The sequence below is a fragment of the Asterias rubens genome, chromosome 15 (assembly GCF_902459465.1).
Source record: "Asterias rubens chromosome 15, eAstRub1.3, whole genome shotgun sequence".
NCBI classification, from domain to species: Eukaryota; Metazoa; Echinodermata; class Asteroidea; order Forcipulatida; family Asteriidae; genus Asterias; species Asterias rubens.
Window position 1 is genome coordinate 7,289,982 of NC_047076.1, and position 13,442 is coordinate 7,303,423.

At 41.5% G+C, this 13,442-nt stretch overlaps 1 protein-coding gene across 1 annotated transcript in view; it reads right to left on the bottom strand.

Moving 5' to 3' along the window:
• Nucleotides 1–13,442, bottom strand: part of LOC117300231 (vascular endothelial growth factor receptor 1-like) — a 60,705-nt gene that overhangs the window by 22,793 nt on the left and 24,470 nt on the right. The window contains exons 2-5 of the mRNA XM_033783957.1: nucleotides 5,932–6,221; nucleotides 4,281–4,287; nucleotides 2,286–2,579; nucleotides 158–424 (exon numbers count right to left, since the gene is read on the bottom strand). Coding sequence (XP_033639848.1) covers nucleotides 158–424; nucleotides 2,286–2,579; nucleotides 4,281–4,287; nucleotides 5,932–6,221 — 858 coding nt within the window. The remainder of the gene's footprint in view (nucleotides 1–157; nucleotides 425–2,285; nucleotides 2,580–4,280; nucleotides 4,288–5,931; nucleotides 6,222–13,442) is intronic.

The following is a 13,442-nucleotide window of genomic DNA, read 5'->3' on the forward strand; positions in this document are numbered from 1 at the left end:
ACAAGGTCTGGTGGACGCTTCAAGGTGTGGGCTATAAACTTTTCCACTAGGGCTGAAACAGGGTTACCCCCTTTACAGTCCATACCGATGTAGGCTTTGGTAACATCCAGAAGAAGGTGTGGCATTATCAGAGCTCCCTGATTGCGACTTGACTTACCAACAAAGTTTGCCACGTAGCTTTGGACCTCTGTCCTGTCACCGAGCACAGCCTTGCACGAGATATTGCCGCTGAAGTCCATTTGCTCTGCATCCACAGTGAACCCAATCCTGGGGTCATAGGTCGCAACCAGGGCCGAGGTCAAAGCATCAATGGTGACGAGGCTCACTGTCGCATCGGGCGAGCTGACACGGCAGGGAATGATGAAAGGTTCGTCCCCCCGGAAATGTTTAAGTTTTGTTTGGGCTTGTCTTAAGAATAATGGTTCTGTTGGCAACAGAAAGATAAAAAAGAAGTACATGTAAGTTAGCATATATACTGGTTTGAACTGTTCAGTGTGTGCGATCTAAGATTGTCATTAAGCTTGGGCGATATCACGATATTATCGAATATCGCGATATTAATTTGGAACTGATTTCGATATCGGATGGATTTGGTTTTAATCGATATATCGCGATATATCGCGATAATCGCGATATATCGCGATATCGATTAAATATCGCGATGTATTTGCAAGCTTAGACATCTTGCACCCCATGGGTTTGGAGTAAAACCAGAAGAATAGGTCATTAGAACACCTCTCTTATGCTATGACTGTCTCTTCTACAACTTTTACTTGGAGTTTGAAGACTGATGATGTCAAATTTAATTAATCTTGATTATATCGAATATCGCGATATATTGTCGGCGATATATCGTGAATAAAATAAATCCATATCGCCCAAGCTTAATTGTCATGCTGACACGATCCTCAAAAATTAATCTGAAACTACGTTCTAAATTTTTGGAGATTAGTTTGAAATAATAGCTCTCAACCTTTTCAGTAACCCCTAGAGTTAAAGTCGTAAGGAGCTTCTGAGAAAATTTACCAAACAGAAGGATTTATCTACTTTTTGTCAAACAGATACAAGAAAGTCTAAATTCAGATGAAAGTATGAAGATAATTTCTCATCCCTAGACAGTGCTCGAATTATTACACTGGACCACTGGCCCCGAGGCCAGTGGTCCAGTGTTGGGCCAGCAAACTCAAGACTGGACAAGCACGGTGGCCTTGTGTTTTTTTTATATCTCAAATCAACATCGTCTCAAAAATATTATGTTCAAATGTTGAGTCTGAGTCTCACGAATATCTTTCAATTCTTCAGAGTATCACCAATTGAGCAGAAGAGATCAACCTTCTCCTAGTGTTTTGTTCAAATGAAACAGTTTAGATGATATTGATAACCGTGTTCTCATTTTGATTCTAGTCTCTTCTCATTTTGATTCTAGTCTCTCCTCATTTTGATTCTAGTCTCTCCTCATTTTGATTCTAGTCTCTTCTCATTTTGATTCTAGTCTCTTCTCATTTTGATTCTAGTCTCTTCTCATTTTGATTCTAGTCTCTTCTCATTTTGATTCTAGCCTCTTCTCATTTTGATTCTAGCCTCTTCTCATTTTGATTCTAGCCTCTTCTCATTTTGATTCTAGTCTCTTCTCATTTTGATTCTAGTCTCTTCTCATTTTGATTCTAGTCTCTTCTCATTTTGATTCTAGTCTCTTCTCATTTTGATTCTAGTCTCTTCTCATTTTGATTCTAGTCTCTTCTCATTTTGATTCTGGTCTTGTTAATAAAATTGCGTTCCAGTAAAGATTCTGAGCAACAAGTCCTGTGGATTTCCTCCCCCCCCCCCAAAAAAAAAGAATGAGCCCTGCTAGACTTTATCTCCCCCCCCCCCAATAAGCCCATCCTATAGACCATGTGAACTTTGTTTACAATAAGTGTGACCTTGTACATTCTTTGGCTAGTCTGGCAGGCAATGAAGATAATGCACTGGTCATATGGGAAAGTCAACATTTTGTGTCATAATTTCTAGATTAAACCAAGAGTTATGAAAGTAAAGCTGGACAAGTTTTGAGATGTACCCCCTTTTCATCATATCAAAAGTTGATAAAAATTGGACAGTACAATCTCAATAAAATATAAGATTGTACGTTTTCTTCCATCAGGCTGTGTACAAATCAGCCTAAAGGAAGTCCAGGGTTGGTGGCTCTTTTGTGCGAGTATACTCCAGAGGAGGTTTCTGCACAGTATAGGAAGACGATGGTGATGACACAGGTCACATCATCTATACATTGTGTTAAAACTTACCCCCAGCGCTGGTCACAAAGACATACACCGGGGATGAGTTCCACTTGTCTGTTGAGGCTGGATGGCTGTGAATACATCGATACTCTCCAGTGTCTTCCGTCGACACCCCCTCGATTCTCAGAATGGTCCTCCGTTGGGAAGAGAAGGCATCGCGCAGGCTGGAGATTGCGAAGCTCTGCCGGGGGTGAGTGGGCCATTCCCAGGACAGCTCTTCCGCTCCTGTGCAGGTCAGTTCGATTGCTGTGTTGGCGGCGACCACAAGCTCCGGGGGTAGGTTTAAAATATGGGGGGTTTCTGCAGAAATTTACAACACAGCAATACAAGATTGAGTATATACATTCCTCACAACTGAAAAAAAAAAAAAATTACTTACGAGAGATCGCCTACCAATTAACATCACAAGGCCGGACGACCACTTTAAGATGAGGGCTACACCTGACTGATTTGAGCTATAGACCCAAATCAACCGGGTGTGAATTTTGAGTGTGAATTTTCTCAACGATCTTGACAGCTTGCTCAATTTTGAAGCCTGCACACAAGATCTCCTAATTAGTCGCCCCGGGTTCCTTTAGTTGTAGCAATTGGTCTACGATATATGTAGTTGCGTAACCCTCCTCCCGCCGTCGGCAGGAGGGTTACGTTATTGCAACTATGATTTATGGGGCTAGCCATCCCATGGCTGGTAGCGGTAGAGCAGAATGCATTACCTGCCCAACTTTTGTTTAACGAAGCAATTATGGTTAAATAATACTTAAGGGGTAAGGGAAGGGGTTAAGTGCCTTGCTCAAAATCAAGGGCACAAGTGTCATGACCGGGATTCGAACACACCACACTCTGCTTCTGACTGACATCCAACATTGACAAGAGGGCAGGAGCTTGGACTCCGAGTTGGATGGATGGCTTGGATGGATTAATAAATAAATAAATAACACAAACAAATTATTAAAAATAAAAATCCTTGAAAGACGACAGAACACCTACTCACACATCACACAGACATACCAAGTCTCACGCATTAGGCGTGAGACTCACGCATTTGGGCTCTGTCTCACGTTCACACGCACAGCAACCATTTTCTCACGCATTGGGGCCAGACAGGAAAAAAAATTATTCTGAAGAGGTTTTGATGCATTTTGGAACACTTTTTTGTCCATAATTTAATTTCTGCAAAAAAAAAGAAGTTTGGCGGCGATTTCGAAAAGGCGTTCTAAAAAATTGCATTTTTTTCCAGGGTGGGGGGGGGGGGGGGGGGTTGTGGTGAGCTTTGAGAAATCTTACGCATATCCGGCCTCTGGACTTGGCATCTCTGCAGTCACTTTCTCATTAAAGTCACACTCACCACAGCAGTCACAGTCACACATAACTGTTTTCATTCTGTTACAGTTCACTCCAGTTTAACTTTAGCCCCACAGGCCAAGGCTCAACTCAGGGCCCAATTTCATAGAGCTGCTTAACGGTAAGCAAATTTTTTCGCTTAACGTAGCAAAAATAATTGCTTAAAAATCATTCGGATTCCATGCTAATAACACGAGCTCAAGCACGTAAACAATCTGCGCGCGGAGATTTTAGATCGTTTGCTTAAGCAAAACAGAAGAAGGCAGTGTATTTTGCACTGTGTGCATGGCCTAGGGCTGCTTAACGGTAAGCAAATATGTTGGCTTAACGTAGCAACAACAATTGCTTAAGCGTAAACCTATTTCACCAATGGTTGCTAGCTTAAGCACGTAAACAAACTGCACGCGCAACATTTTAGATTGTTTGCTTAAGCGAAAAAGAAGAAGGTGCTGACAAAATGGCGGGCGAAATAAATGCGGAGTGCACTCGAGTGGCGATAAAAAAAATTCATCACCTTCTGTGTCTGATATGTATTATTTGTAATGGTTCAAAGTGCCCCTCGAAAGGTTTACACACTAACTTGAAAGTAAACAAGAAGATAATACATTGTACAGCATGATTCTGAAGCATTTTAGACACTCGTTTATTCGCCACACCTACCATACAAACGCACGTACAATCACCGCTGTGTCGGCACAATAACATCGTTTGCAATGAGTGTTGCACTATGCGCTGTGTGAATAGGGTGCTTAAGCAAAATAGAGGCTTTAAGGACCCTTTTTGTTTGCTTACCTATGTAAGCAAAAAACCTTGCTTAAGCAAGGGTATGAAATGAAAAATTTGCTAGGTGCGCCCGTTAAGCACAAAATCGACCGTTACGGGATGCAGCTCTTTGAAACTTGGCCCGGTGTGGCGGTTTCAACTTTCCGCCGTGTTCAGTTTTCCGAATGACCAAATACGGTAACATTACGTCATGCGATACCTGCGCACAGCAAGCAAAAGTAGTAAATTTTTAGTGCTGTATTGAGTCATCCGTGTTACTCTCTGGTAGCTGTAGTCATGGCGGCGTCCACGAGTACAACGAGCGGCGAACGCGTTGATCGTATGAGAGAATTTGGTGTGGCACAAGCAGTGTGACCTGCTTACAGCTGTACGCATGAATACGTGAAAAGATGGGGCAAGAGAATGTGACTAAACAGAAAAGAATCGTAATAATAAACAATTTGGGGTCACTGAGAGAACTACAGTACTTGCCAGGGTACTCGCGGCTGTATTTTTGTCTGGCTATACGTCACCCGGAAAACTGAACACGCCGGAAAGCTTAAACCGTTCCAACAACGTGGTGAAATGTCCGGCTACGTCGCCCGGAAAACTGAACACGGCGGAAAACTGAAACCGCCACACCGGCGCGGAAAAGTTTCCGTATGGCGCCACCACTTTTTCATTCGAAATAAAATAATAGTATCTAATTTACCTGATTGATATATCCCTTTTTGTAAAAATGAGTGAAAAAGTGGTGGCGCCATACGGAAAGTTATCCGCCTCGTGTCGTAACCATAGTGGCACATGACATATTATTCTACCTCCGTGTGCCGCAACTAACCAAAGTCACTCTGACAATCACCACCGTACCCCGCCATGGGCGCGGCCATTTTTCACCACGAGTGGCAGAGCGCCCTCAAGACTTTACAAACTTAAATGAATGGCTCCCCTCCTCGATGAGGGCGCTGCTGTGATTGTTCAAAAATCAGGCCACAACAAACGGTCTCAAGACTCAAAAGTCGCTAACTAGGACATAAGCGATTGCAAAATGTTACCGGGTGGATAAGAGCATGGAGGTAGAAAGGAGGTAGAAATCTATTTATACCTCCATGATAAGAGGGACGACCAGAAAGATTTCATTTTATGAAAATGCCTTTCACTTCATCAGGGAAAACAACTATTTTGTCCGAGTATAAATGGGAAGGCGTAAAGTACGAGGATAGAGGTTGATAATATTGTGTATGAAAAAGCCTTTAGAGCGCTACGGTTTGCCCATAATTATGGCACTGTTGGGTTGTTAGACCAAGGACTGGGGCACTGTATTCCCTTTTCCCGAAATTTTGACATAATGTCAAAATGTCGAGAAAAGAAATCGCCCCAGTTACTGGGTCTATAACAGGTTGTATAAAAGTGAAGGGATGTTTTTGGCCCAATGACCATGGCACTAATGTAAAGCGCATCATAATAAGGATTTGTCATTATGGCGGTTGAAAAACAAAAAAAAATTACCGTCAACTCGAAGCTCTGTGGTCCCTTGCGCATCTCCTACTTTACATGTATACTTCCCAGCGTCTCGAAAAGAGACTGCGAAGATCCGTAATGACGCCTGTCCGACGACTGTTGCACGTCCCTCATCAAACCACTTCCCCTTGATCGTGTTCGCCGTTTTTGTTATAAGGATTTCCGACGAACCATTTCGCACCCACCGCACGTCCAGTGGTGGCGAAGGCAGCCCGTTTTTGTCTGTGCTGCTGGTTTTGTCGCCTGTGTAGTTACATGAAATAGTCGCCTGTCCCCCTGCTGGTGCAAGGACAAACTCGTCCACATCAATTGTCAAACCTTGAAACGAAAGAAAAAAATAAATGGGTAAAATATTGTCAAATGGTTCAAAAGGGCACCCACATTTTGGAACTGTGTTACTGTTATGAAAAACAGACGATAATACTGGCCATGGTTTCAATACCTCCATGTTCAATGAGTGTGCGTTCGATCATGGAGGAAGAAGCCCCTTTAAAGGCAGTGGACACTATTGGTAATTACTCAAAATAATTATCATCATAAAACCTTTCTTGATTACGAGTAATGATGAGAGGTTGATAGTTCAAAACATTGTGAGAAACGGCTCCCTCTGAAGTGACGTAGTTTTCGAGAAATCAGTAATTTTCCACGAAGTTGATTTCGAGACCTCAAGTTTAGAATTTGAGGTCTCGAAATCAAGCATCACAAAGCACAAAAATTCGTGTGACGGAGGGTGTTTTTTCTTTCATTATTATCTCGCAACTTCGATAACCGATTGAGCTCAAATTTTCACAGGTTTGTTATTGTATGCATATGTTGAGATACACGCACTGTGACGACTAGTCTTTGACAATTACCAATAGTGTCCACTGTCTTTAAAGACAGTGGACACTATTGGTAATTTTATTGTCAAAGACCAGTCTTCTCACTTGGTGTATCTCAACATATACATTAAAAAAAACTGTGATAATTTTGAGTTCAATCGGTCGTCGAATGTGCGAGATAATAATGTAAGAAGAAACACCCTTGTCACATACGAAGTTGTGTACTCTCCCCATTACTCGTTACCAAGTATTGTTTTATGCTAATCATTATTTTGAGTAATTACCGATAGTGTCCACTGCCTTTAATGACGTCAACCTATTCGAAAGTACCGAAGGCCGATCGGGGATCGACCCAACGGCCGGGAAGCTAATCGAACGCAGCACCCAATGCATTGGTAAATTATTTGCTAATGTTATAACTATTCATTTTTTACTTCATGTAGTTTAAAAAAGGTTACGGTTTTTTTTTGTATTTACAAAAAATTATCTACTATCTTTTTATCGACTAATTTTTAATATTCTTTCATATTTGTAAAAATCACAAACTCGTAAAAATAATCAGGTTTCCTTCAACCAAAGCAGTATCCGGCAAAAAAGTGGGCCACTGAGTCTGGCGGCCATATTGTTTCTTTCTAACCACGCCTCGCTGCAATGACGCAGCATACAATTTGCATGGCAATAAAGGTCGCTCCCCGAAATCTTATCAAGCCTTGACGATAACAGAATAGTATGTAGCCTGAATATCTGACGTCACATGTACACATGTATATTTGACCTCGCATTAATTTCACATGGAGATTCGCAGTCAAATCCCAACGTAGGACTACATTGTATATGCCCTACTATAAAACAACATTATATGCATGCATGTACACGTAGGCCTACTAATGCACATGTACACAATATGCACACCGCATGCAGACGACTGAAAGTTCAGCTGATGGAAAGCTTAGGCCTACTTCACAGCACGTTATATCCAATGAAATCATCGTTTCCTATCGAATCATTAGACCTGTAAGATCAATGTCTGTCTTTAGAAGACCAGTAAGCATTGGACTTGTGCATGACATCCTCTTGTACTTTCTACTTTACTACTCGGCAAAGTCCCATGATGGGATATCACGCCAAGATATATCACGCTCGCCATAATCATAGCGGTCCCTACCAATTATTCCATTCGCACCCTGCCAGGAGTGTTTATCACTTATAATATTCAGAAGGTTTTAAATTTCAACCATAATCATATACCTCCCTACACAATAAAAACCATCCAAATGACCCCCAGGGAGACAAACGAAATCCACTTACTTAGTAAGATGACACTCAGGAAAAGTCAAGTATAATTCAGGGCATATAGGCCCCTAATCCATTTCTTATTAAATATGGTTTTCAAGCGCGTTCAGCTTTATCAGAAGTAAAGGAGTGGACGCCTTGCTCTGATCGTCTTCTTGAGTAGAGCATACTGATCGAAACGTCGAGTTAAAACCAACGGTTCTTTTCAGAACCTACAAACTCATTTAGAGATAGTCATTATGTGTTGCCGCAAACCTTTCCATATCGTAGCTCAACCATGCAAAGTTTCAAATCCTACTTAATAATCATTCTTGCAAATAGGAACAGACTATTTTGTTCTTCCAGCCAGCCGTCGGTTTGGATACATCAATGGGAAATATTCAAGACGGCTGCACTGTGATAAAGGAGATGCTGACTGAACAAATTGTTATTCGGAAACAGGGTGGGTGGAAACACGTCTACATGGAGATGGCAAACAGTGTTATCTTGTGCCGTGAATACCAAAATGAAGCCATCCGGATGATTCCATGCTATCTGAGAGTCGATTACTGAATGAGTAATGATCGAGGCTGACCTAAAAATCATCATGACTTGGAATTGTAGTGGGGAGTGGGGGGGGGGGGGTTGTGCAAAAGAAAAAAAAGATTACCACATCGTCAATTGGCCACAATCAAGACGCGCCATGACGAACAACAGAACAACTCTTTCAAACGCAGATTCTGGTTTGACAACCTTATCATTGACAATGGACTGTATAGTAAGAGATAGGGGACCAGAGGCCATCACAACAAATAAAAATGCATACTAAATACAAACAATATCATCAGCCACAACAAAAGCAGCAACGGCAAAACGCAACAGCAACAGCGACAGCGACACGAACAGTGCAGCAACGCAAGCGCAAAACTATTACTGCAAAAGCAACAACTGTGTCTATTCACGCTTCAACAACAAACCAACTTTATACATAACTGCTCAATTACTCTTAATTTTTGAAAATAATGCCTACTTTCCCCAATGCACCAGTCAGTAATTTCAATATCCATTGTGAAAACTGTTACAAAATGAGTTCTTCCAAAATTAATGGCCGTTGTGTAACGCTCACCAGTCTGTTTGGTTTAATCGTTCAATATAATCTCCTTAATTTATTAATGGAACTTGAAAATATAACAACCAGGCAGAACAAAAATGAAAAGTGGATGTGTTTTCCGAGAACGCAAAAATCAGCAGTGGATAATTTGCGTACGAGAGGCCGTAGACCGCCGTTGTCGACCGGCAGGCGTCGGTAGCCTCTTGTTCGCCTCCCGTCCCTTGTACTCCAGTCTCAAACAACTGGTTAAAGACGAACAAGCAGTCTGTGATAGTCCTTGAAACCTCTTGACTTGAGTGTATGGACAATCAAGCCATCGTCCCATACGCGCGTGCTTGCTCAACCATACTTGAGTTCCAAAAACCGCATGTTACGAGTTGAACTTAAAGGTGCCCTCACATCGTTATACGCAAAGGGTAAATTCGGTTATGCCCTCTACAGTTCACAATGTGGACAAATCGTTAAATGTCTGTCGCTGTGACAATAATCTCATACTACTCTCTAAACTTAAGTGTGAACACACAAGGATTAGAGTTTGAGCTAACAGCAAAAACATTGACTGCTTGTAACCACGTCCACAGCAATATTTATAAGTTTCCTTGACCAATCGAGTCTTACGTCATGCACGGCAATACGCAGAAATAATGGTGCGGCGAGATCGACCACCCCTGGGAACGAGGTTGATGTTACAAAACTGCGACTGGACAGTAAAAAAGTCTGACCCTTGTTCTTGTATAGTGAAAAATATGCATGCATTATTACCACTGAACATAGGATACACGTCCAAGACAACGAAACACTAATTGCATTAGGGCATAACACCAATTTGTATCAAGTGTTTTATAGCAAGGTGTCGGGGCTGTAAGTCATTCGTGGAGAGTACTCTCCAGCCCCGACACCTTTCTATAAAACACTTGATAAAAACCATAATTGAAATTTGAGATGGTAATATCCAGTTTGTGATTAATTGCTCCATACTTCATGCTCTTATGATTGTTGCCGCCATGGATTGGAAATGCGATAATCGCTGGGGGATACTTGCAGCATTTTTTTTGTCTTCGTCTCTTGTTTTTTTAGACGGAATCAATTAATTTTGTAGGAGTCTGTGATGATTTGAGCATCCGCCTGACAGCGGGAAATGCATGTTTTGTTGATGTAATGTACATTAAACTTTGCTGCTGCGGTTTAAACGAAGTAATACTTCGTTTCAAAAACAATTAAAGACACTGTGTACACTATTGGTAATTGTCAAATGCTTCAAATGTAAAAAACAACGTTTGCTGTTGAAAACTGCTTACCAACCAAAAGGACCTACAACAAATAATTAAAAGCCTATCATTTAGATAGGCTAAATGACCATATAAACAGATATACCGGTACTGCTGTAGCACCATGTAATGGTTTTAAACCATTTGTAATACAAGGTGATGTGGCGCAATATGCGGCCATACAAACCAGGAACACCGGGGTGAACCCACTTCTCTTTACAATGTGTATTGGGTTCTTTTCAGGCATTACACAACACACAGGACCAGCCATTTTATGTCCTATCCAAAGCATGAATCGATAATTGTTATTAAAGACACTGGACACCTTTAGTAATATTGTCAAATACCAGTCTTCTCACCTGGTGTATCTTAACATGTACATAAAATAACAAACCTGTGAAAATTTGAGCTCAATCGGTCGTCGAAGTTGCGAGAAAATAATGAATGAAAAAAACACCCTTGTCACACGAAGTTGTGTGCGTTTAGATGGTTGATTTCGAGACCTCAAATTCTAAATCTGAGGCCTCGAAATGAAACTCGTTGAAAATTACTTCTATCTATAGAAAACTACGTCACTTCAGAGGGAGCCGTTTCTCACAATGTTTTATACTCTCAACCTCTCCCCATTACTCGTTACCAAGTAAGGTTTTATGCTAGTAATTATTTTGAGTAATTACCAATAGTGTCCACTGCCTTTAGGCAAATTCAAAAGTATTTTTGGTAATATTGTCAGAGACCAGTATCTTCACTTGGTGTATCTCAAAATATGCATTCAAAAATTGTGATTATTTAAAGCTAAATTTCAGGCCTGATACTTCACGGAAGCAACGAAGGCGATTGCCTTCATGCCCCCTGGGCATTGCCTTGGTGCCCTTGAAATGCTCCAGTAGAAATTTACAACTTCTTCAAAGGGTGCCTTTTACCAAGGAGAAAATCCCTCGGTGCCATTGCTCTGTCAAAAACGAAAAATACAGGCCCGCAATGCGTCATTAAAAGATGCAAGAAAACAATGAACAACAAAAACGCCACAATGGGCGCGTTCGTTTAGCTTCCCTGGGTCGACCCCGGTCTGCCCCGGTACGTTCGAATAGCTTTGACGGGGCTCACCCGGGTCAGTCATACCAAAAGTTATGCACCAAACACTATCCCATATACATAAGGAGTTACGGGTATGGCATCTTGTTAAAAAGATATATGCTTATTAATTTACTGAACTAAACCCATGAATCATAGACTAATATAACGACAATCAGTGATCTTCAATCTTGTTCCTGTTTACAGCTTGATTAAACATATCCTGTAAATTACTAGAGCAGGCTAGACGAAAATTGGAGACCAATCAATAAATAAACCCAGTCGACTCGACTATAACAACCACCATTACGGTATGGTAAGGCTGTCAAGCATTACCACCTCGCTTTACAAAAGAAAACATGATCATAGCATCGTGATCAAATATCCCCTCATATAAAGCGAGACAGATTTGATCGGGTTATTCCGGAATGGTATCGACAGCGTTCTATAGTAGTGATACGGTGATCATTGGTCCTTTTTTTCATCGATCGATTGATGCAAAACATCAATCAATTGATCGACTGATTGATCGATGAAAAGGCTGATCGATCAATTTAAAAGACCGAGTCATCGATGCAAAAGACCGACTGATGTGTTGATTTAAACGTATGCCCCTTTTGCGTTCCATAGCTCGGTCAATATTCTGTCCCCGCAGTCCGAAAGCAAGTGGGTTCTTACAAGACAAGAACTTCAAGATAAGTTCTTTAAAGACAAGAAAAGTTCTAGCAAGTTCTTTACACGAGAAGTACTTTCAAGAACTTACAAGACATGTTCTTATACACATACAAGTTCTAGCAAGACCTTAGAAGACATTCAAGACAAGTTTATACAGGCGCTTACAAGACGTTTTAAGTTCTTGAGACAAGTACCTGTAAGTTCTTACAAGACGTTTAAGTTCTTCCAACACAAGTTCTTCCAAGTTGATATCTCACCATACATTGCCTAAAAACATAAAGCTATAAATAACGGTCATAAACAAAGTTATGATTGGGCTAAAATTACCAAACAGCCTACAAAATAGCATAAGGATCTGAGTTATTAGACTATGTTTTCAGACCGGGTGTGTGAAATTTATAGTACTATTGTGTGAATGGGGATAACATGATATGCTATACGTGACATTCGTCAATCGGACATCACAGCATTCTAGGAAAGGTGAGATACCTAACACCGCTCGGGAACGAAAGCCATCGGGCTCGTCATCATAGGTGGTGACGAGGTTGATGACCGAATAATCGAGAGTACCAGGTGAAATAGTACAGGAGTTGATTGGGTTATATATAATGGGGGACAAGGTTAATGCCCTCAAACCTTCTTTTTATTTTAGGTCTTATAGTGTAGCACTGTAAAAGCCTTGTATTGTCTGTAGACAGGGCATCATCTATACAACGTTTGTATACATGCACGTCATAGGGTGTGTTCGTTTAGCTTCCCTGGGTCTACCAAGCGGTGCTTACCTGGGTGAGCCCCTGACAACAGCTAACCGAACGATCACACTCGCCCTCTCGTGGTGACGGCATGCACCTCAGGTCACCCCCGAGTGACCCACTCCACAAGCAGGGCACTGGCGGCTGACCCAGGTGAGTAGGACTACAGGTGAGCCCCGTCAAAGCTATTCGAACGTACCGGGGCAGACCGGGGTCGACCCAGGGAAGCTAAACGAACGCACCCAAAATGGGGGACAAGGTTAATGCACTAAAACCTTCTCTTTAAGTCATGTCTTTCTAATGAAGCTCTGTAAAGCCTTGTCTATAGACAGGGTCTAGGGCACTGACCTTACAGACCCAATGATTTCATTGGATACAATGATTTGGATAAGCGTGCTGTGACGTAAGCTTTTCATATCAGTGTTATATGATTGGTCCGAGGTGAGGTGTAGTTTGTCAGCTTGCACCTGCATGCAGGATCTATACAACGTTCGTATACATCCCATGTCATATTGTTTTATTCACCATCCAATAAGGTGTACATGTTTGAATTGACAGCGAATCGC